Source organism: Sapajus apella, unplaced genomic scaffold (genome assembly GCF_009761245.1).
Source record: "Sapajus apella isolate SASKATOON/1434 unplaced genomic scaffold, GSC_monkey_1.0 scaffold48, whole genome shotgun sequence".
Lineage (NCBI taxonomy): Eukaryota > Metazoa > Chordata > Mammalia > Primates > Cebidae > Sapajus > Sapajus apella.
In genome coordinates, this window is record NW_022436988.1 from 13,852,707 (window position 1) to 13,878,310 (window position 25,604).

The 25,604-nt window shown below is 35.3% G+C and overlaps 1 protein-coding gene across 2 annotated transcripts in view; it reads left to right on the plus strand.

Annotated features, from left to right (window-relative positions):
- The window catches only part of LOC116525753 (ATP-binding cassette sub-family A member 8), a 99,011-nt gene that overhangs the window by 40,362 nt on the left and 33,045 nt on the right, over positions 1–25,604 (plus strand). For both annotated transcript variants that reach the window (XM_032241895.1, XM_032241894.1), the window contains exons 9-20: positions 221–368; positions 2,950–3,118; positions 4,561–4,619; positions 5,369–5,479; positions 6,694–6,869; positions 7,373–7,492; positions 7,739–7,877; positions 8,477–8,567; positions 18,330–18,469; positions 19,819–19,938; positions 22,312–22,510; positions 23,859–24,025. In XM_032241895.1, the coding sequence (XP_032097786.1) occupies positions 221–368; positions 2,950–3,118; positions 4,561–4,619; positions 5,369–5,479; positions 6,694–6,869; positions 7,373–7,492; positions 7,739–7,877; positions 8,477–8,567; positions 18,330–18,469; positions 19,819–19,938; positions 22,312–22,510; positions 23,859–24,025 (1,639 nt within the window). The remainder of the gene's footprint in view (positions 1–220; positions 369–2,949; positions 3,119–4,560; positions 4,620–5,368; positions 5,480–6,693; positions 6,870–7,372; positions 7,493–7,738; positions 7,878–8,476; positions 8,568–18,329; positions 18,470–19,818; positions 19,939–22,311; positions 22,511–23,858; positions 24,026–25,604) is intronic.

The window sequence follows — 25,604 nt, forward strand, 5'->3', positions numbered from 1 at the left end:
ACATATTTTTATCATAACAATTACTAAACTGCATTCTAGTTGCTCATATGTCCATGATTTTCAAGGCATAGATTTGAAAACCATAAAGTAGGCATGCTCCTTATTCAACTCTATTTGCATTATGAGGCGATGAGTAGCCATTTTATTCCTAGGCTAAACCTAACTGTTAAAATGTATCTTAAACCTAATTTCCTTTAATTAATTACTTTTTGATTTTCAGCTTTTACATTTGGATTATGATTTGAATTCTAATGTATTTCCTCATCCATCGGGCGGCTCAAATCTCATTGTGGCAACAAATTTCATGTTGGCATTTGATACCTGCCTCTATCTGGCATTGGTGATTTACTTTGACAAAATTTTGCCAAGTGAGTAGTGATATGATTAAAATCAAACATTATTTAAATGATTTTATTTCTGAAAACAAATCTCCTAACACATACTCTTTTTCTATTTTCTTTTTAAGAGATCTTAGAAAGCTAGTTCCTAAACAGGTCTGGTAATCATGGACATTTGTAACTGTTTTTGTCTAACTGTTTAGCTCAATGGTTCTGAGCTCCGGCTGGACAACAGACCCATGTGAAGAATTTTAAAGCAATTCTAAACCCAGCTCAACCTGAAGAGATTTTGATTCAATTAATCAATGCATCTATATTAAAAAAAAAAACTCGCCAGAATTTCACAATATGAAAGCCAATATATCATACATTTTCATTTGTATCACCTTGCAACATAAAAGAATATGAGTTTTACAAAAGTAGGGATTTGTTTTGTTCACAGATGAAGTTTAAGCACCCATGACAGTGTCTGATTAACCCTGGAGACTCAGTAGATTCTTGTAGCTGAAATATTGCTTCACTTTTCTCTCCCTCCTTTTATAACCAAAGGCAGGGCCTGAGTTTCCCTTCTGCATTTCCTATTGAAGACAGAATGCCAAGGGCCCTTTATTCATAAAGCAATGAATACACACTTGTGGAAAGGGAAGAAGGGGAAAGGGTGAGCAGGAAGACAGAAAGCAACATCTTGTGGCATGAATTTTCTGGTTTTGTTGTTGTTGTTCTTGTTGTTTTTTTTTTAGGATAATCCTTTAAGAATTACTGTCTCTGCCTTTTAAAACAGCCCGGAACAAAAGATGTCAGAATTCACTATTGTTAGCTAGCATGCTTAATATACAATTAGAATTGCTTGAATAAACTGTTTTCATTTGATTTTCTTCAGTAGAGGTAAAAATTACATATAGAAAAATTATTATTTTTGCTTACTAATATTTTAAGCCTTTCTACTCCTTGTTAACATTGCTTATTTAAGACACATGCTTAATTACATTTTCTCTGTTCTGCTTTTGCTTTTATGGCAAAATCTCAATGACCTTTTTTTGTGTTTCTGTCATGATTTATATCCCTGGTGTTCGGGGTAGTTTAGGAGGTTTACTCTTGTGACCCTTGTACTAACTAATTCTTTCTTTTCTCCTTCTACTTATTAAAACATCCTGGTTATATTCTTTTTCATTTTTGTTTGTTTTTCCAATGTGTTTATTCTCAGTGGATCCACAAACAGATGTCACTTGTCACTGTGTTTACAATTGCTTAATAGTATCCTCTTAGGTAATTGTTTTCTCTAATTTAAATTTTATTTTGGTGTGCATTATGTAATATATTCCATCTTTTTTAGTCCCTGTTTCAAACATATTCTAATAATATTACTTTAAATACTCTCTTTGTATAAGTTTTATCAAGTTATATCACATATTGTTACATTTTCATGTCTTCATTTTATTTTTTACTTAACATTATATCACTAAATGTCTTTCACATCCACACTTGTTTCAATTTCAAAAGCATATTATTATTATAACTGGACATGTATTTCATCCAAAAAATGAGTTATTCCATTTTCTTCCTAATTATTATCGCTCACTAAGCTTGAATTTAAGACCAGAGATGACTTTGTTTAAAATACTTTTAAAGATAATAAATACGAATGACAGAAAGAAAAATTAACTGGATAAAATGACAGAATTATTTCACGGTAAATCTGGTGGCAGAAGGTATCCAGTGATGGTGATATGCTTTTATGTGCTAGATTTTTCTTTTGTCAAAAGGGAGAGATAGGTACTAATAACATACCGTATGCCAGGTATACAGAGAGTGTAAGGTATTTATTACGTGAATGAAGGTCTGAACATGTGAGAAGTACACAGAAGTTTGAAAACCCATAACCTTACAGAGGAGGTCAGTTGCAGAATATCAGTGAAGTACGATTCTTCCGTTTCATAATGTCTCCTAATATGAAGAAAAGCAGAAGTGTTGATAGAATACTAATACAGCTGGATTAGTTTCCAGCAAGATATTCATGAATAATATGTCTTTAAAGCAGATCATAAATTTACTTAAGAGGAAAATTATGGTATGGTGATGAAATAAAGCAGAAATACACAATAGTTTTAAAAGTATTCACTTTAAGTTTCAGTAAATTATTATACCGTGTTCTTTTCCTTTGTTACAAATGTGTCATTTACTTTTCTTAAATCCTATTCTGTCTTCTCTTGGATTTTTCTTTAAGGTATCCAATATTCAATTCTCAATTTCTTCTTTCTTTGCCTATGCAATGACACCTGGTCTTCTAGACAGAATTCAGCATGCTTGCATACCTTGCATTAGTAGTTCAATGTCTTTCTTGAGGTTAAGAAATTCTAAAACATTTATTTAGATTCCTTTTGAAATATTTAAAAATCACAATTTCATTGCTTCCTATGGGATCTATTATATAGAGACATCTGGTAATTTTTTTTTTCCTTATGAAGCTACATGTGTCAAAATGTGCATTACCTGGTGTTGACCACATATTCAGTTTTAGTGACAAAGGGGCTGCGTTCCCATGCTACATTACTGTGACTCTCTCCCTAATGTGGTGATTGACCCAATATTTAATTGTCTTTTGATTATGTAGATGAATATGGACGTCGACGTTCACCTTTGTTTTTCCTGAAGTCCTCATTTTGGTCACAGACACAAAAGGCTGATCATGTGGCCCTTGAAGATGAAATGGATTCTGATCCTTCATCTAATGATTCTTTTGAACCAGTGCCTCCAGAATTCCATGGGAAAGAAGCCATCAGGTAATAAGGCTGCAGGTGGAGAACAGGGCAAAGGCAGGAAGCTAAGAGTCAGCACCTGAGACAAGCAAAGTTTCCTTTTGTGCTCTGTAGACAGTTCCCACCTGTCTTCACCTATGCTGCTTCTGTCACTTCTCACCTCAAGTTTAAAGAAAGATCCTTTTGCCAACCCCTTACAGCCTAACATTGTTGACATTTACACTAAATAAAAACCTAAATTTTACCAGCTAATATAATTCAGCAAAACCTTGCCTGGATTCAGTCTTTTACTTGCTATTTCTTTCCATCCTCAGCCTCCCTTGTTGCTTTACTAGGTCTCAGTTAAACAGCTTTGGCAAGGAGTAGTGTCTCACGCCTGTAATCCCAACACTTTGGGAGGCTGAGGTGGGTGGATCACTTCAGCTCAGGAGTTTGAGACCACTCTGGGCAACATGGTGAAACCCCATCTCTACTGAAAATACAAAACTTAACCAAGCATGGTGGTGCACACCAGTAATCTCACCTACTGGGGAGGCTGAGGCACAGGAATCACTTGAACACAGTAGGGAAAGGTTGCAGTGAGCCAATGTTGTGCCACTGCACTCCAGCCTGGGTGATAGAGCAAGACTGTCCCTCAAAAAAAAAATCTAATTAAACAGCTTTATATGAATAGAGACTGAATAGTAGATCATAAAATAAGAAATATAAATTTGATTTGGCTTATGGATTATATACTTACCTGGTAGAATAAAACCATACAGATTAAGTGCCTAGGAATCCAGACCTATAGTAGTACACAGCATAAGTTAATTTCATTCCTTTCTGTAGACATCATCACCATGTAACCAATATCATCTTATATACACTGTACATGCAAGATGAAATGTTGTATTTACCTTCCAACACAGTCCTAAAGCCCTGCAAATTTTCAAGTTGTGAAACCTGAAACTGGCCTGGAATATAAGTACGTTGGTTAAGGTAACAGCACGAAGTGGTTGTAATGGGTTAAGCTTAAATGAACAGTACTGTGAAGGCTTTGCTCTTGCTATTATGATACATTGACGGCCTTTCTGACGGTATTTCGTAGAGAAACTTTGGAGACCTTGACTCAGGATAGCCAAAGATCTTTCCAACCTGTGCCCATGGTTCACAGGAGCCTTTTGGTATCAGATGTCTTAGCCTTGCCGTTCAAAGGTGATCCTATTCTCCAACCCCAATCTATGGAACCTGTGCTTATGGGTCCCAAGCACAGTTAAATTCTTATAACTCCTCACGTGATGCCAATGTGCAGACAGGGTTGGCAAGCAGAATTCTAGCTGATTCTGTCACACAACTATGACTGCATGAGAGTGAAGACCTAGATCTTCATGTACCCTGAAGATAAGATTCATCCAATCCTATCTACCAAACTGGAAGTTACAAACTGAAGAAAATTGTCACTTTGAAGTATCTTTTCTTTTTTTCAGAATCAGAAGTGTTACAAAAGAATACAAAGGAAAGCCTGACAAAATAGAAGCCTTGAAAGGTAAAAAAAAAAAAAAAAAAAAAAAAAAAAGAGAGAGAGAGAAAATATTTAGTTATTATATTAATATTGATTTCATGATTTTAATTCAGTTTGTTTTGTTTTGGTGAGTAACGTGGTATTTCAGACTTGAGTTATTTGAGCTTCATAATAAATTTTTTCTTCTATTACTTTTACTTAATAAAAGTTAGAAAAAATGAATGTTTTAGAAATGGATGTATTTAGGATCTATAATGGGTGATATTGAGGTAGACTAAGGATATTCTGGGTTTTTTTTCCCTACAAACTCAAGTTTTTCTTCTGTAATCTAAAAGCTATTGGTAGATACTGTATTTTTATGTGCATGTGAAAATGTCACTTACCTCAAAGGAGTTTTAGCCATGTAATGATTTACTATTAATCTATTCTTCCATTTAATAAATATTAACGTTGACCTACCATATGCAGGGAATGTCAATGAACCTATGATATAGATATGTTCCATTCATTTAAACTCAGTAATTTCAAAATTTCAAAAGAAGCTATTTTGATAAATAAGTTTATAAAGGGAAATTTTAATGTTTCATTTTGAATTTAACAAATTTATTTATATTTATATATTTATACCTGGAAAAGACAACCATTCAAGGAAATTAACAACAATGGATTGGCTCCCTAATAGACTTTATTTGTGGTTTTGTTTTTCATTCTCTCCACCTCTTTTTCTTTACCTCTTTATCTTATCTTTCTTTCCTTTCCTTTTTTCTTCCTAGATCTGATATTTGACATTTACGAAGGTCAAATCACTGCCATACTTGGTCACAGTGGAGCTGGAAAGTCAACACTGCTAAACATTCTCAGTGGCTTGTCTGTTCCCACCAAAGGTACAAACTGGTTTGTTTTACAAGTCGGATTGACAAATAAATCAGCTGTTAATATAAAGTTCTCTCAATTGTTAATCACAAACACACACCTAGGGAAAAATGGAATTTTATTTAATGGTAATATTAAACAGAGTAAGTAATATTTAATTGGTATACTGCATATGGAATCTGAATATTTCATAATAATTATTTTCATGGTCATTAGTTACCATTTGGCATTCCAGATGTATCTGTCAGCTCTCTCTCTCTCTTTCTTTTTTTAGCAATAAGGTATTTTTTAAATATTTATTTTATGTTTGGGGGTGCATGTGAAACTTTGTTACACAGATAAATAATGTCATGGGGGAGTGTTGCATATATTATTACATAACCCAGGTATTAAGCCCCAGTACCCAATAGTTATATTTTCTGCTCCCCTCCCTTCTTCAACCCTCCCCCATCAAGTAGACTTCAGTGTCTGTTATTTGCTTTTTCGTAATTATAAGTTCTTACCATTTAGCTCCCTCTTATAAGTGAGAGTGTACGGTATTTTATTTTCTGTTCCTGCATTAGTTTGTTAAGGATGAAGCCTCCAGTTCCATCTATGTTCCCACAAAAGACATGATCTCATTCTTTTTTATGGCTGCATAATATTTCATGGCATATATGTATCCCATTTTCTTTATCTGGTCCATCATTGCTAGGCATTTAAGTTGATTTCATGTCTTATTGCTCCTTATGATTCTGTGAGTTGACTGGGAATTTTTTTCTATTCTGGACCAAAGTGACAGGGGCTGGATGATTTACCATGGCCTCACTCATGTATCTGGGGCTTCTGTTAGAACAGCTGCATGTCTCTTCCCGCATGGGAATATCTTTCAGAAGGCTAGCTGGGATTCTTCACCTGATGGTCCCCATGATCCCAGAAGCAAGCGAGGATGAATCACTGTGTGGAAGCTTTATATCAGACTGCTTGTATCACATTTGCTAAGATCCTGCTTGGTAGACAGGCAAACCTAAATGTCAAGGGTAGACAAAGAGACTACACTTTGATGGGAAAAGCTGCAGATCTGAACATTTTTTTAATATACTATGCCACTAAAGTAGAAATTTCTAATGCCTGAATTGTATAAACTGTGAAGATAAAGTTATACCTACAAAATTTAATTAACATAGTTATTTTGCTAAGATATATCTTAAGCATTATCTTGATGTTAACTCTTCCTTTGTTACAGGTTCAGTCACTGTCTATAACAATAAGCTTTCAGAAATGGCTGACCTAGAAAATCTCTGCAAGCTGACCGGAGTTTGTCCACAATCCAATGTGCAATTTGACTTCCTCACTGTGAAAGAAAACCTCAGACTCTTTGCTAAAATTAAAGGGATTCTGCCACAAGAAGTGGATAAGGAGGTATATAAATATGTTAGAGCTAATGTGTTGGTCAAAATGAGATTATTAAAATATATTTGCAGTGAGTTTTAATTTTTAATTTTAAATCACTTGTGTGCAAATTATTGTACAATTATTGGACAAGAAAATCCAATTTAAACAATAGCTAACATTGCATATAATTGACAATAACTGAACCTGGAACAAAGGAAAAGTTAGTATCAAGATAATGTTTACGATCCATCTTAATAAAATCACGATGATAATTAACTTTAAATGTAATAAATCATTTATTCTTCACAGCCACCCTATGAGACAGGTGCTATTATTATCCCCATTTTATGCCTGTGGTTCAAGAGAGCGAGTAACTTTACCAACTTAGTTAATGAGGGTGACTTTCAAACCTGGGAAGTTTGGCTTCATTGTTTGTGCTTTTAATCATTTACACTTTATAGCCTTGTATTTATACATTTAAGAAAAGAATTAAATGCTGGTGTATGACATAAATACTGTCTTTTGGTTAGATACAAAGAGTTTTGCTGGAATTGGAAATGAAAAATATTCAGGATGTTCTTGCTCAAAACTTAAGCGGTGGACAGAAAAGAAAGCTAACCTTTGGGACTGCCATTTTAGGAGACCCTCTGGTGAGTCACACTGAATGAATTTGCAGGTGAATTCAAATTTTAAAAAAATGGAACTTTAGGTATTAGTTCAAATATTTTATTTGCAAAGGACATGTGTTATAAAATATTCATAATAGAACATTAAATATAGTATCTAAATCCTAACCATAATACCCTCTTAAATATAATCAATATGGGTTTTGCATTGTTTTCTGGAAGAACTTCATCTTTGTGGAAAACTGCTTTATATACTTGCCACATTTGTAGATTTTCCTATTGGATGAACCAACTGCTGGACTGGATCCCTTTTCAAGACACCAAGTGTGGAATCATCTGAAAGAACGCAAAACAGACCGCGTGATCCTCTTCAGTACCCAGTTCATGGATGAGGCCGACATCCTGGCGGGTAATCACTGGTTTCTGTTAAGTATCGTGAGGAGGACTTTAATAGATCTAAAAAAATATGGATTGGTCTCTGAACAGTTGTATTTTGTAATTCTGTTATCCAGCTGTATCTGGCAAATTGAATGGCTGGTAGTGGTTAGAACTGGACCCAAAGCCTCTTACAACCATTTCAGAGTATCTTGCAGAATTTTGTATTATTTGGTCACATAGAAGCATGATCTGCCAGGAAATTCACTTATTGCAAAATAAACAAAGTTTATTTTCTAAGAGATCTACCTTTTACTCAGAATTGAGGGAAATCCACTTGAAATATTCAAATGATTTTAATGTTTCATCTGTTAAAATATGTAATATGACAATTTTCTATATTAGAACATATATCCACAAAATTTAACCTCCCTAATGGGATGGATTGCAAAACATGGTACATAAATGAGATTAAAATGTGTCTATTTAATTGAATCCTTATCAAGCCCTGCATTTAAAACCATAGAAGCTCCTGAATTAAAGTTTGATTATATAGATGATTACCTGTCTTTTCTTGGAAATGAATGGGCAACTTATTAACAAACTTTCTTCTTTGCTCTTCTTCTTTTTCAGACAGGAAAGTATTTCTCTCCAAAGGGAAGCTAAAGTGTGTGGGCTCTTCTTTGTTTCTAAAGAAGAAATGGGGGATTGGATATCACTTAAGGTAAGGCCACTTAAGAAGGCTGGGAGTAAATGAGAACTGGTCTAAAGTACGGCATGATGCTTGAAGCAAAACATTACAACACATAAGAAAAACTTTTATTATTATACACAGGTGTTTGTACAAACATATACACATATTCGTGTCTACCTGGTTAGTATGTATATGTAAGAGATAGCGATCTGAAGATTTTAGATATTGAGAATATAACCACAAAAGTTTAGATAAATATGATTAAAAATATACATCTGCAACACAGTTTTTATTAACAGAGGTGTATATTAAGGGAACCTTTTCAACTGACACACTTGTATTCTACACCTTCATCATCTCTCACCCAGGTTGTTAATATATTCTTAGGTAGGCTACTTGCCTCCACTCCTCCTAGACCTTCCTCTTCTTTCTTGTTCTTCTCCTCCTGTCCACCCTCTTCATTTTATTATCTTTATTTTGAATAGCAGCATATTCTGGCTGTAATTTATTGAGTGACTCATATATGATACTTAACATTATTTTACTTAAATCTCCTTTTTTAACTTTTAATTTTTATGGATACATAGTAGGTATATATATTTATGGGGTACATGAGATATTTTGATACAGGAAAACAGTGTGTAATAATAATATCCAGATAAATGGGGTATTCATCACCTCAAACTTTTTTGCTTTTTTTTTTTTTGAGACGGAGTTTCTCTCTTGTTGCCTAGGCTGGAGTGCAATGGCATGATCTCGGTGCACCGCAACCTCTGCCTCCTGGGTTCAAGCAATTCTCCTGTCTCAGCCTCCCAAGTAGCTGGGATTACAGGCATGTGCTACCATGCCTGGCTACTTTTTTTTTTTTTTTTTTTTTTTGTATTTTTAATAGAGACAGGGTTTCACCATGTTGGTCAGGCTGGTATCGAACTCCTGACCTCATGATCTACCTGCCTCGGCCTCCCAAAGTGTTGGGATTAATTACAGGCATGAGCCACCACGCCTAGCCACCTCAAACATTAATCATTTCTTTGTGTTACAGACATTTTAGTTATACTGTCTTAGTTATTTTGCTATGTAAAATAATTTGTTGACTATTTAATATAGCCTGTATAGTTATATTAATATATTGTACATGTAATATAATCTGTGAAGAATGTCACCCTGCTCTGCTATCAAATACTAGATCTCATTCTACTAATTATATTTTTGTAACCATTAACTCTCCTGACTTTCCCTTCTCCACCCCACTACCCTTCCCAGCCTCTGGTAACCATCCTTCTGCTCTCTAAATTGTTTTAATTTTTAGCTCTTGCAAATGAGTAAGAACATATGAAGTTTGTCTTTCTGTGCCTAGCTTATTTCACTTAACACAATGATCTCCATTCCATCCATGTTGTTGCAAATGACAGGATCTCATTCTTTTCACGGCTGAATAGTACTCCACTGTGTGTATATACTACATTTTCTTTATCCAGTCATCTGTTGATGGACACTTAGGTTGCTTCCAAATCTTGGCTGTTGTGAATGGTGCTTCAATAAACATTAGAGTGCAGATATTTCTTTGACATACTGATTTCCTTTCTTTGGGGTATATACCTAGGAGTTGGATTGCTAGATCATATGTAGCTCTATTTTTAGTTTTTTTGAGGAACTTCCAAACTGTTTTCTATAGTGCTTGTACTAATTTATATTCCCACCAACAGTGTACGATGATTCCCTTTTATCCACATCCTTGCCAGCATTTGTTATTGCCTGTCTTTTGGATAAAAGCCATTCTAACTGGGGTGAGATGATATGTCATTATAGTTTTGATTTTCATGTCTCTGATGATCAGTGATGTTGAACACCTTTTCATATGCCTGTTTGTCATTTGTATGTCTTCTTTTCAGAAATATTTATTCAGACATTTTACCCATTTTGAATTGGATTATTAGATTTTTTTTCCTATTGTTTGAGCTATTTATATAATCTGATTATTAATCACTTGTCAGATAGTTTGCAAATATTTTCTTCTACCCTATGAGATGTCTGTTTACTTGATTGTTTGGTTTGTTGTGCAGAAGCTTTTTAACTTGACATGATCTCATTTGTCCATTTTAGCTTTGGTTGCCTCTACTTGTGGGGTAGAGAAATCTTTACCCAGACCAATGTCCTGAGAAGTTTCCCCAGTGTTTTCTTGTAGTAGTTTCCTAGGTTGAGGACTTATAGTTAGGACTTTAATCCATTTTGATTTGATATTTATAAATGGTGAGAGATAGGAGTCTAGTTTTATTCTTCTGCATATGGATATCTAGTTTTCTTAGCACCATTTATTGAAGAGATTTTCCCCAATGTATGTTCTTGGTCCTTTTGTTGAAAATGAGTTTACTGTGGAAGTATGGATTTATTTCTGCATTATCTATTCTGTTCCATTGGCCTATGTGTCTGTTTTTATGCTAGTACCATGCTGTTTTGGTTATTATAACTCTGTAGTATAATTTGAAGTCAGATAATGTGATTCCTTTAATTTTGTTCTTTTTGCTAAGAATGATTTTGTCTATTCTGGGTCTTGTGTGGTTCCATAAGAATTCTAGTTTGTTTGTTTATTTTCAGTGAAAAATGTCATTGGATGGTGTTGAATAAGTAGACTGTTTTGGGTAGTGTGAACATTTTAACAATATTGATTCTTCCAATCTGTGAGCATAGAACATCTTTCCTTTTTTGTGTCCTCTTCAATTTCTTACATCAATGTTTTATGGTTTTCACTATAGAGATTTTTCACTTCTTTGGTTAAGTTTATTGCTAGATATCTTATTTTATTTGTAACTATTGTCAATGGGATTACTTTCTTGATTTCCTTTTCAGCATGTTCGTTGTTAGCATATAGAAATGCTATTGACTTTTATATATTGATTTTGTATCCTACAACTTTACTGACTTTATCAGTTCTAATAGTTTTTGTGTTTTTTTTTTTTAGGATTTTTCAGATATGAGATCATATACTCACAAGGATGATTTTATTTCTTCCTTTCCATTTTGGATGCCATTTATTTCTGCCTCTTATCTGATTGCCACAGTATGACTTCCAGTATTATGTTGAATAACAATGGTGAAAGTGGGCCTCATGGTTGTGTTCCGGATCTTAGAGAAAAGGCTTTCCCTCATTGAGTATGATACTAGCTGTAGGTTTGCCATATATGGCTTTTATTTTGTTGAGTCGTTTTTCTTCTATACCCAGATTTTTGAGGGTTTTATCATGAAGAGATGTTGAATTTTATCAACTGCTTCTTCAGCATCAATTGAAATGATCATATCTTTTTTGTCCTTTATTCTGTTTATACGATGTATCACACTGATTTCCATACATTGAACCACCTTTGAATCTCTGAGATAAGTCCAGCCACGACCAAGATGAAGGATCTTTTTAATGTGTTGTTGAATTCGATTTGCCAATATTTTGATGAGGATTTTTACATCCATATTCCAGTGATACTTGCCTGTAGTTTTCTTTTTTTGATGTGTCTTTGGTGGTCAGGGCAATACTGGCCTCACAGAATGAGTTTCAAAGTGTTCCCTCCTCCTCTATTTTTCAGAATAATTTTGAGTAGGATTGGCATTAGTTGTTCTTTAGGTACTTGGTAGAATTCAGCAGTGAAGCTATTAATCCCTTGCTTTTATTTGTGGGAAGACTTTTTATTATGGCTTTAACCTTGTTAGTTGTTGTTGATCTGTTCAGGTTTTAGATTTCTTCATGATTCAATCTTGATAAATTGGACATGTCTAGGAATTTGTCCATTTCTTCTAGGTTTTCCAATTTATTGACATATAGCTGCTCATAGTAGCCACTAATGATTATTTGAATTTCTTCAGTATCAGTTGTTATGTCTCCTATTTTATCTCTGATTTTATTGATTTTTGTCTTTGCTTTGCTTTTTTTTTTTTTTTTTTTTTTTTTAGTTTTGTTAAAAGTTTTTTCATTTTTTTTTACTTTTCAAACTTTTCATCTTTTTTATTGTTTACTTCATTTCAATTTTATTTATTCCTGCTCTGATGTTTATTATTTCTTTTCTTCTATGACTTTTGAGTTTGGTTTGTTCTTGCTTCTCTAGTTCTTTAAGAAGCATTGGTAGGTTGTTCATTTGAAGTTTTTCTATCTTTTTGATATAAGCACTTATTGCTATAAACTCCCTATTTAGTAACACTTCCACTATATTCCATAGGTTTTGGTATGTTGTGTTTCTGTTTTCATTTGTTTCAGTAAATTTTTCCATTTCTGTCTTAATTTCTTCCTTGACCCACTGGTCATTCTAGCACATATTCTTTAATTTCCATGTGTTCGTATAGTTTCCAAAGTTCCTCTTGTATTGATTTCTAGTTTTATTCTATTGTGGTCAGAGAATCTATTTGGTATAATTTCAATTTGAAAAAAAATTAATTCTTGTTTTGTGGCTAACATATGGTCTATCCATGAGAATGATCCATGTACTGAAGAGAAGACTGTGTATTCCACAGCCATTGGATGAAATGTTCTATAAATATTTATTAGGTCCATTTTGTCTATAATGCAGATTAAGTCCAGTGTTTTTTATTTTTCTGTCTGGATCATCTGTCCAATGCTGAAAGTAGTGTGTTGAAGTCTCCAGCTATTATTATATTGGGTCTCTCTCTCTCTGTCTGTCTTCAGCTTTAATAACGCTTGCATTACATATCTGAGTGCTGCAGTCTTGGGTGCATATATATTTACAATTGTTATATCCTCTTGCTGAATTGACCCTTTTATCATTATATAGTGACATTCTTTATCTCTTTTTATGGTTTTTGTCTTGAAATCTATTTTGTATAATATAAAGATAGCTATTTCTGCTATTTCTTGTTTTGTATTTGCATTGAAAGTTCTCTGTTACTATCCCATGAATAAGCTTTCTATCCTTATCTCTTTCTCTATCTCTTCCTTAGGACCAATGTCTCTTATACTTGCCCTTTGGAGGCTGTTTTTTAGACCTTGTAGGCGTGCTTCATTCTTTTTTATTCTTTTGTCTTTTGTCTCTTCTGTGTGTTTTCAAATAACCTGTCTTCAAGCTCATTGATTCTTCTATTTGATCAATTCTGCTATTGAGAGACTTTGATACATTCTTCAGTATGTCAATTGAATATTTTAGCTCCAGAATTTCTGCTTGATTTTTAAACATCATTTCAATCTCTTTTTAAATTTATCTAATAGGATTCTGAGTTCCTTCTCTGTATTATCTTAAATTTCTTTGAACATCCTCAAAACAGCCCTTTTGAATTCTCTGCCTGAAAGCTCACATATCTTTGTCACTCTGGTATTGGTCCCTGGTACCTTATTTAGTCATTTGGTGCTGTCATATTTTTCTAGATAGTCATGATGCTTGTAGATGTTCATCAGTGTCTGAGCCTTGAGGAGTTAGGTATTTATTATAATGTTCACAGTCTGGGCTTGTTTGTACCCGTCCTTCTTGGGAAGGCTTTCCAAATATTAAAAGGGAATAGAATGTTGTGGTCTAAGTCTTTGATCACTGCAGCTATATCAGCACTAGGGGGCACCCTCAAACCCAGTAACACTGTGATTCTTGCAGACTCTTAGAGGTACCACTTTGGTGGTCTTAGAGAATAATTGGATTACCAAGCAAAGACTCTTGTGTTCTCTTCCCTTAACATTCTCCAAATAGAGAGAGAGAGAGAGAGAGAGAGAGAGAGAGAGAGAGACAGAGAGTGTGTGTGTGTGCGTGTGTATTGAGCTGAGCTGTCTGGAGCTGGGAGAGGGGTGACACAAGTATTATGCTAGGTCAGATCCAAAACCAGTACAGCAGTGGGTCTTTCTCAGGGCTTGCAGTGGCTATTGCCTGGCTACCGCCAATGTTCACTCCAAGCCTAACAGCTCTTTAGGTAGCAGGTGGCAAATATAGCTAGGCTTGTGTCCTTCCCTTCAGAGTGGCAAGCTTCCCCCAGCCCAGAGTGGGTCCAGAAATGCCATCTGGGAGCAAGGACCTGGAGTCAGAAATCTTAGGAGTGTACTTGGTGCTGTATTCTACCGCAGCTGAACTGACATCCAAACCAGAAGACAAAGTCTTCCCACTCGTCCCTTTCCTCAAGGAAAAGAAGTCTCTTCCCATAGTAACCACTGCTCCAGGCCTGCAGTGAGCCCTTCAGGGCAATGGGCTCCCCTCTGACCTGGGGCAAGTCCAGAAATGCCATCCAGGAGCCCAAGCCTAGAATCCAGGACCCCAGGAATCCACTTGGTGCTCTCCTCCACTGTAGCTGAGCTGGTACCTAAGCTGCACGACAAAGTCCACTCTACTCTTCCCTCTCTTTCCCTCAAGCAGAAAATCTCTCTCCAGGGCCATCACAGCTGGGAATGTGTTAGGTCAAATCTGAAGCCAGCAACAGCACTGGGCCTCACCCAAGGCCTGTGGCAAGTACTCCCTGGCTACTGCTGGTGTTTATTCAAAACCCAAACGTTGTTTAGTCAGCAGGTGATGGATCTGGCAGAACTGGGTCTTTTTCTTCTAGGCAGCAGGTTCTCTTCTGGCTTAGGGTATGTCTAAAAGTGTCATCCATGAGCAAGGGCCTGGAATGGGGGCCTCAGAACTCTGCCTGATGTCCTGTTCTGCTGTGGCTGAGCTTGTGTGCAAGTTGCAAGAGAAAATCCTCTTTACTCCTCTCTCCTCTCCTCAACAGTAGGAAGAAGTCTCTCCTGGAACAACAAGCTGCACTGTATGGTGCTGGGGGAGGGGTGAAACAGGCACTCCCTTGACTGCCCCAGCTGGTGTCTCTCTAGGTCTTGTGCACCCCAAGTTCATTGGCTTTGAGCCCAGCACAGCATCAGTACTTGGCCAGGAATTACAGTTCCTGCGATCATAAGTTTATTTAGATCCCTAGAGCACTTTAGTCCATGGTAGTGGGATAGATTATTCCCCTCTGGCTAAGGCTGCTCTAAATGCTCCCTCTGTCGGCACTGGCTGAATTCTGTCCTATGTTGCTTTTCACTGTGACAGGCAACATTGAGCTCCAATGCAAAGTCCCACAATCACTGTGCTCTTCCTCCCCCAAGCATACAACATTCTCTCTCTGTGCCAGGCAGCTGTTGCAGGGGATGGGAAGTTGTGTCAGCAATTCAAGACTGTCTTTCCTAGTCTCTCCAGTGCTTATTTTCCTTATCTAATGTTAAAACCACTATAATTGCTCACCTGATTTTTTGTTCTTATGAAGGTGCTTCCTTGTGTAGACAGTTGTTCAATTTGGTGTTCCTGCAGAGGGGGAGATTTCTGGAGGGTTCTATCTGGCCATCTTGCTCTGCCTCCCCTTCTAAATCTTTTATTGTTTAAAATAGAAGTGTTGTTACTTTTAATTTTAAAGATGAAATTACAGATTCTCTAGGTTAATAAGAGCTGGAGCCAGAAATTGAACCTGAATATTTTTAACTTCTAAATCTAGTAGTCAAATTCATATTTTAAACTACTTTTGTTACATGATTGGTTGTTTGTGTAAATTTATACCATCTATACTTAAGAAAGAAAACAGGGCTGGGTATGGTGGTTCATGCCTGTAATCCCAGCACTTTGGGAGGCCAACGCGGGCGGATCAAGAGGTCAATAGATCGCAACCATCCTGGCCAACATGGCAAAACCCCGTCTCTACTAAAAATACAAAAATTAGCTGGGCATGGTGGCGCGCACCTGTAGTCCCAGCTACTTGGGAGGCTGAGGTAGGAGAATTGCTTGAACACAGGAGGCGGACGTTGCAGTGAGCCGAGATTGCACCACTGCACTCCAGCTGGGCACCTGGCGACAGAGCAAGACTCTTCCCAAAAAAAAAAAAAAAAAAAAAAAGAAAGAAGGAAAACAAACATATGATAACAGCAAGACAAAGAAAATAGGATGACAGTTTCCTTGAACTCATCTGCACTTGTGCAAGTCCTAGAGAGTTATTTGAAAAATATCTCATGTAGAGTTTATTAATCTTCCAGTTCTGTGTAATGTCCCCCAATTTTTTATTTGTTATAGCACTTTGTTTGAATCTCTTCTTGGAAATTAAACTATCTAAAACCTAGTGTTTTCACCTACAAAGTGAGACTAGTAACTCCTACTTGCAAGTAATGGTTAGAGAAAAATAAGTAAGAGGCTGCCTGGCACATTGCATGGAAACATAACATGTTCTCAAAATAAAAAGCGCTAGTCAGTATCCCTGCCCAATTTGCATGTCCCTTCATGGACTCCTATTTGTGCAGTTGCCTTAGTTTCTTCTAATCTAAGGGTCAACAAACTGTAGCTCATGAGCCACATCCAGCCTACTTCTTCTTTCTATAAACACAGTTTGGTGGGAGCCCAATCATGCCCATTCTTTTACACACTGCCATGGCTGCCTCCACATTACAACAGCAGAGTAGAAGAGTTTCAACAGAGTTCTATTGGCCCATAAATCCTAGAAAATTTGCTATCTAGTACATATTTTACAGAAGAAGTTTTATCACCTCCCCTTTCAAGCTGTAAGCTCCTCAAGGAACAACTTTGTGCATGATTCATTCATTCTCCTGTAGCACTTAGCACAAGTTCTTACAAGTGGCCAAGAAATATTTCTTAAGTTGCTTTAGTTTCAGGAGTCAGCATCATGGAAAACAACTATGACATTTTTTGCTTCATTCCTTCAGTGGATTTCGCTACTTCCAAAAATAGCTTATATTTTTGTAAGTTCATACATGCCTTATGTGTCAGTGGAATAATTTTGACTTATGCATTTGGTCAAATAAAATTGCTACCATTTTTAAGGGCTTGCTAAGTGCAAACATCACTATTATTCAGTTGTTAGAATAACCTTAGATGCTAGGAATCATTATTCCAATTTTCTAACAAAGTAACTGTTTGGATAAGTTAAATAACACATTCCAAATGGCAAAACTATGTTTCAAAGCCAAGTCACTACTGATATTTTACCTACTGTATACTTTATAGCCTTAATTAATAAATATTTTGTGTATCTGTTTCTCTATAGTGGAGAAATAGCGGTGGTGTTTTTCAATGGATAGACTTTTTCTCAATAATACTTTGTTCCTATTCACAGTTCTGGGCTTAGCATGACAAGAAAAGCAAACCCATATTCATCCATTATTAGTTTCTATCTATAATCTAGTTTCCTTCATAGTGCTTATTACTGTTGATAATTATGTTACTCATCTGGTTGTCTACATGTTTTCTTCCTGTCTCCCTTACTAGACAATCAACTCTGTAAGAGCAGAATAATGTTGTCTAGTCACCATTGTATCCTCCGCACTTAGTATGATGTTTGTCACATACTAAGAACTTAGTAAACTTGCATTGGATGACTAAATTGAATAAATGAAACTGTTTGGCATCTATACTTATCACAAGTCTTTTGTTCTTTTGAATCAATACAACAATTCTATTTAGTCAACTTAAAACTGAACATAATCTGCAACGTTAGCCATTTTGCATAGTCCCGACCTTTGCTGTATTGCAACCCTGGTGTTTCCACTGTGTGACTACTCTCTCTTCAGGGGCTTGAATCAATATCAGACTTCTCTGGGCACCAGTAACCTCACCAGTAACTCTGATTAGCTCATGCTTTTCTTTTGTCCATCACTTTTATATGATTTGGTTGGGTTTTTGTCTTCTTATTTCTTGGGTTTTTGTCCTCATGTTTCATATCTGTATGATCTATTTCTGGCATTAGATTTTAATTGATTTTCTTTGTCCTATAGAGACTAGTCATTTTTTTTTTCTTGCTATTGAGACTATTTCAAATAACATGTCCTTTTTTTTTTCTGAATGCCAGCTTGCAGTTAAATGAAATATGTGTTGAGAAAAACATAACGTCGCTTGTTAGACAGCACATCCCTGATGCCAAATTATCAGCCAAAAGTGAAGGAAAACTTGTTTATACATTACCATTAGAAAGAACAAATAAATTTCCAGGTAATGTACATGAATACTGTGAAATAAAATATGTAAATAGTAGTCATCATGATAATCATAATTATTATTACAACTAACATTTATCAAGGTCTTATAGTATGCTCAGGTATTGAAACATAATCAAAAGAATAGTACAATAACTGAATTATTTTCTGTATAGTAGGAAATAGTATTATATTCTAATAGTTTTATTGTAATGCCTGGGTGCTTTAGAAAGCTTCTTTTAGTCCTTCCGTCCTTGTAGTGTATAATATAATATTCTAATATTCATAAATGTGCACAAGCACAAATAGTTGAAAACCTCTGGCATACGCACTGTATTAAACAACCCTGTGATGTGGCTGTCTCTCTTGATGAGACTTTTGCAATAACTTTGTGTTTTTCAGGCTAATGCATAAAAGTTTACTAGTTATGTTTGTTGTTCAGGGAATCTATTCCTTGACAATGGGCACTAGGAGGGCCTGCATTAGTGGTTGAAACCATTAACCTTGCTCTATGTGTGGATAAGTTAAAAAGTTTTTTAACTTATCCTTTTGCCTAAGCAGGAGCTCAAGATCGAAGCCTCAGGACTTCTGTAATCACCCTAGTATTAAAATTAGGTTTTTATTTAAGCTTAATTTAACCACTATAATTCAAATCCATGTAGGCAGGGGCATTGTTCATTGCTTCATGAACAATGACTGATGCATAAGTATATTTTGGTAAATGAACTAAAGAATGAATAGATATAAAATTGCTAGAGGGAATAATCACTATCACAATTCCAGGAAAATTCCCTTATTCAATTTCACATTCTCTGCCTATTAGATCTTGTGAATTTTTTCTTCCATTGTTAGAAGCAGAATACTTTTAAATAGTTTATATTCTGTCCTCCCTTTAACAAGTATTTTCTGAACTACAGAAGATGCTGTACCATCCAACTAATTCTCAAAAAATTAATTCCTTTCATTTTGTCAGTTATAGCATAAATGGCTCCCATTTATATCTGTTCTCTAGAAGAGAGTCTTCAATTAATTAGGCTTAGAGTTGAAAAATCCAAAGTTTCACAATTAACTAAATTTTAAAAGCAAGTCAGAAGAAACTAAGATCAAATTTTAATAGACATGCAAATTAATATAAATTAATATTTTATAATAAGAAAGTAATATTGGGGTTGTAATACATGATATAAAATATAAAATAATATATAGAATTTGCAGAATAAGATTATCTATTATGAAATATTAATTTTCAAATGTCTTTGACATATCACAAGTATAATTTCATATATTTGTGCTTATTAGTTTGAAAAATTGTCTTCAGTTCATTTGTGAGTCTTATTTTAATTCACTGTTGTGTGTATTCTTTAGAACTTTACAAGGATCTCGATAGCTATCCTGACCTAGGAATTGAGAATTATGGTGTTTCCATGACAACTTTAAATGAAGTATTCCTGAAACTAGAAGGAAAATCAACAATTAATGAATCGGGTAAATAAAATGCGTGAAAATTATTATGTAAAAGTATTCACAGTATCCAGTGCAGCACATATTTTAAGAACACACTGTTCCAAAGATGTGATTACAAAATGTGGAGTTCATGATGAAGGCTCTTCTTAGACAAGCTTGTGTAAAAATAAAACGCATCCCTGTCAACATTGCCTTGTAGTTAAAAATAACCCATTTTTCTACATCCAAAGCTCACTGCACTCATTGTATCCCTGTGCTTCCAAGAGCAATTTCAAATAAAACATTTATTCTAAATAGTTAATATAAGACATGAACTCCCAGGTCTATAACACTTAAGAACCTCAAACAGTACTTTAAAAATGAAACTATTAAATTTCTGTACACCAGTGATAAACAATAAAATCTGAATTAAACATATTGTACTGTTCCACAGATCTCAGATTCTCTGGTGTCAGGTTTTTTATTCTTTTTTTTTCTTTATGTTAGAAATTGGACAATATCTATCTACTTATTTTCAAAGTCACAGATAACTTACTCTCTTGTTTTCAGACTGTTTTGAAGCCAAACCTAATAAACTCTCTATTTCTGATAATGTACTTTTCCATTCTAACATTTTCATTTGTTCTTTTGTAGAGTTTCAGTTTCTTCACTATTTCTCGTCTGCTCCTCATATTGTCCATATTTTCCAGTAGATCTTATAACATATTTATTATAGTTATTTTTAAACTCATGTATTTTAATTTTAACATGTGGACCACGAGACTGATGACCCTTATCAGTAACTGACTTTGATTTTTTCCTCTTCCTTATGGGTTATATTTCCTTGCTTCTTCATATGTCTTGAAACTGTATTTTATCATGGACATTACTGTCACAAAACAGGAGTACTGAGGTAAACAATGCCAAGAAAATGGCATGAATCTTACTCCGTCCACATCCATGCTGATGTGGATGGCAGAACTGATCTAGTTTGTATTTGCAGGCGTCTGGGCTTTTGCATAGGTTTTAATAGATTCAGCTCGCTCCCAGCTTCGAATGTTTTAAAAGTAGAATCAGGTCTTTCCCTTAGACATGATTTTGAATTATAGCACTGGAAAAATTCTATATATTTCTCTGTAGCCCCACTCTCAAATACCTCAATAACAGGATTAATCTCACTGCTTTTCAGCCTGCCATCACTTTTCGTTTATTTATTTGTTCGTATTTCTTTATTATTTATTTGTACATATCTCTCCACCCTCTCATTCAGTGTCTGGCCCCTAGTGGACTAATGTATTACACAAAGGGAAGCACCAAAAAAACACGATGACATCTTGCTCAAGACGCTGTGCAGCTTCTTGTGTCTCTCTCTGTTTATCTCAGTATCTGCCCCCAGCTACGGGTGTACTGTTTCTATGCACTTAGGAAGGGCTCCATGAAAAAAAGTTGGTAGATGGTGTAAACTCGTTTTGTGGCTAAGGTATCACATGATTCTAGTCAGTTATATCAGCTCACATATAACCACAGAGTTTGTGTAATCTGGGCTGCTTTCTCTTAACCTACCTTTGGGGGTTTTCTCCTTTTTCCTTTTTCTGCCATGCCCCTAAAGATGAAAGCTTCCACAGGAATCTTTTCCCCCTAGAAATGTTTTCTTCCTCTGTACATGTTAGGTATTTTTTTAGCTTTCTTTGTGCTCTCGCCCATCTGATGGATTAAAAATAACTAACTTTTTCCCTTGGTAAGACCAGGTGGCAGTCTCTTGCAACTAATGAGAAGCAGAATATCCCTGAATTATTCTTTTAATATACTTTTGACCACTATTTTAAGATCCTTACATCTTCCTTCACATGTGTTGTTGTGTCCTGTCATTGTACTTATACATTTTCGGGTATGTGCTTTTTGAGGTTTGATATTAGGCATTATACAATGGACATCATCCTGGGTATCCAGAGATTATAGAGAATACACAAAAGAATGCAGTCTCAGAAACTGTGAATAGTTTTGAAATCTCTGCAGTAACAACAATTTATAGCTAACTCTCAGTTTGTAGCTTGTCATTTACAGTTTACTCCCAGTTCAGGGCGTGTCAATTTGTAGCTTAATTGAACGTGTGAGATAGTTGCTTCCTTTACTAATTTTCCAAGTCATTCCTAAGCACTGTGATGACCTTAACTATTCATCATGATCTCTGTAATGTATTGTCTGTATCCGAATTACCTAAAGTCTCCTTTCTATCCCTTTGTTCAAGAAATAAATATTTCATCTATTTCTCTATTTTAAGGCAGTAATCAGCAAAACCACATCATACCTATAGTAATGCAGAACAGTCTAATCATGATATATACCCTTAACAGAGCAAATCCCTTTTGTAAGCTCAATAAAGTTCGTATGAGTTGCTTATTTTATGTTTTGCAGATATTGCTACTTTGGGAGAAGTACAAGTGGAAAAAGCTGGCGACACTGAAAAGCTTGTTGAATTGGAACAAGTCCTCTCTTCACTTAACCAGATGAGAAAGACAATAGGTGGTGTGGCTCTCTGGCGACAGCAATTATGTGCAATTGCAAGAGTTCGCTTATTAAAGTTAAAGCATGAAAGAAAAGCTCTTTTAGCACTGTAGGTATCAGAGTTGCCACCGGCTTTTTTTTTTTTAACTCAATGCATTAAAAAGAAAATCTGAGGTATAAAGGCAAGAGAAAAAACATGAAAAATATGAGAATAGATTTTTGCATCTACAAAACTGGATAAAGTGTAATACCCAGTTTAGTCAAAGGTCCTAGTAGTTACCTATTAGGAGACTAGTGGGTGGAATTTGTAATCTTCTAGAGACATTTGTAGAAAAAAAGTCGAAGTAATTTAAGTTTTCCTGTAATGTTTTCTCTCTCAAATTCTCCACTCTTGTATGTGACAGAGGCATTGGACTGTTTCTCCCATTGTCTATATGCCAGTGCCCTACATTAGCCATTAGCTAACCATACAGCATCTGACTCTTCTATGGGTACCCTGACTGTTTCATTGTCATCCTACAGACCCTTCCCTACATGCCCTGACTTCTCTTCAGCCCTCTTTAGTGAAAGTAGTTCATTCTCCTTGTCTGCTGTGTATAATGGGCACCATCCCTGCTCCCAAGAAGCACATCACCTCCCATTAGCACTCTGGTACCCATGGTACCTTGACTGTCAATCAATACTTTGTCTTTGAATACTCTAAGCACTAAAAGATACAAGACTTGGCACATAATTGAATTTCAACAAATACTTGCCAAACAAATAAGTAATGAAAATTTCTTGAGTAATTATGACAAAAAGATTTGCATGATTTAAGAAAAATCTTTCATATGAATCTGGCAACAGTGTATGGAAAGTCTAGAGAGAGTGAAAAGTGGAGGAATGCCAGCCATTTGGCAAGATTTCAGACAAGAGGTAATTAAAAATTGAGAATGGAGAAAGTTTCCAAAGTAAAAAATATGACTGTATAGTAAGATTTTTAAATTTATTCTAAGTGGGAAATATAGGAGAATAAGCAGTAGAAAGTGATTTTGAAATTTGAGATTGGATACTAAAGAAATCATGTGTCCACTAACAGAAACAGGAATGATGAGGAGTGGATATGAATAAAATTGGGAGTAAAGCACTGATGATGAATTAGGCAGCAGAAAGGGAAAACATCACAGTGGAAGCACAGGAGCAAGGTAGAATCTTGACATATAAAGGACAAATATCGCATGAAATTTTATGGGATATCCAATGGCCAAAACGCAACAGGGGAAATGAACAAAGGACAAATCTACGGTTTATCATCTCCAATTTGGAGGTAGTGAAAGGACAAACTACTCAAGAAATGTGACAGATAATTATGCGCTTAATTTTTATAATTTCTTTATCCCATTACATTATAAACTGCTCATACATTATTAGATTAGGAAATGACGTTGCATTCATGTTGTCAATTTTCTTTTGTGTAGGCTATTAATTCTAGCAGTTGGATTGTGCCCTTTTCTGGTGGAGTATATTGTGATGAAAATGTATCAAAACAGTTACACTTTGGAACTTTCTCCTCATCTGTACTTCCTTGCTCCTGGACAACAACCACATGACCCTCTCACTCAATTACTGATCATCAATAAAACAGGTAAGGTGGTCAATACTTGATCTCCAAATACATTTACTGTTCAGAGCAGTACTTAGAAAACATAATCATGAGAAAGAAAATAGCTTTCCACTTTTTCAGCATGTGTTAAAAAACAATTTATGAAGCTTGGAGATAATAAATACAGGCCCCAAAAGAAGCAGGAATTGGGGAAGATTGGGGAAGTATTTTCTTTTCTTTTTTTTTTTTTTCTTTTTTTTGAGATGCAGTTTCACTCTTGTTGCCCAGGCTGGAGTGCAATGGCATGATCTCAGCTCACCGCAACCTGCACCTTCTGGGTTCAAGCGATTCTCCTGCCTCCGCCTCCTGGGTAGCTGCAGGCATGTGTGACCACACCCGACTAATTTTGTATTTTTAGTATAGACGGGGTTTCTCCATGTTGGTCACGCTGGTCTCAAACTCCTGACCTCAGGTAATCTGCCCGCCTCGGCCTCCCAAAGTGGAAAGTATTTTCTAAAGGAGAAACATTATCTGATAGCAACTTGCAAAATGAAAGCATTCGTACCAAAAAAAGCATTTTAACAGGTTAATTGGGATTTAATTAACATGCCATATAATTTACCCATTTAAATGTACAATTCCATGGTTTTTAGTGTATTCGCAGAATTGTGAAACCGTCTCTACAATCCATTTTAGAATATTTTCATCACCCCAAAAAGAAACCCAATATCAAATAGCAATTACCCCCATGTAGACCTTCCCCACAGTACTAGGCAATCACAAATTTACTTTCTGTCTCTATTGATTTGTCTACTCTGAACATGTAATATCAATGGACTCATACAATATGTGATATTTGGTGACTGACTTCTTTCACTTAGCATGTTTTCAAAGTTTATCTATTTTGTAGCATTTATCTATGTATCAATACTTCCTTTTTATTGTTGAGTAATATGCTATTCTATGGTTATACTACAATTTATTTATCATTCATCAGCAGATGGATATTTTTCCCAATAATTGGATATTATGAAAAATGCTGCTATAAATGTTCATGTACACATTTTTGTTTGAACATATGTTTTCATTTCTCTGGGGTGTAATCGTAAGAGTAGAATTGTTGGGTCATATGGTAACTTGTTCAGCCTTTGAAGGACCTTCCAAACTGTTTTTCAAAGTGACTGTACCACTTTATATTCACACCAGCAATTTTTGAGGATTCCACTTTCTACATATGTTTGCCAACAATTTTTTTTGTTTTTTCTTTACATACATCATAGTGTATGTCAAGTGGTATCTTGTGATTTTGATTTGTATTTTACTAATGGCCAGTAATGTTGAGCATCTTTTCATGTGATAACTGATCCATTGTACATCTTTGTAAAAATGTCTATTTTCTTTGACCATTTTTAAAATGGATTGTCTTTTTTATTGGGTTCTAAATGATATTTATATAGTCTAAATAAAATCATCTTATCAGATACAGTAGGTCTTCATTATTCAGATTCTGTATCTAAGAATTTTTCTCTTCACTAAAATTTATTGGTAACCCCCAAATACATATCTGTTGCACTTTCATGATATTTACAGATATGCTCAAAGAAGTGAACACTTTTAGTCA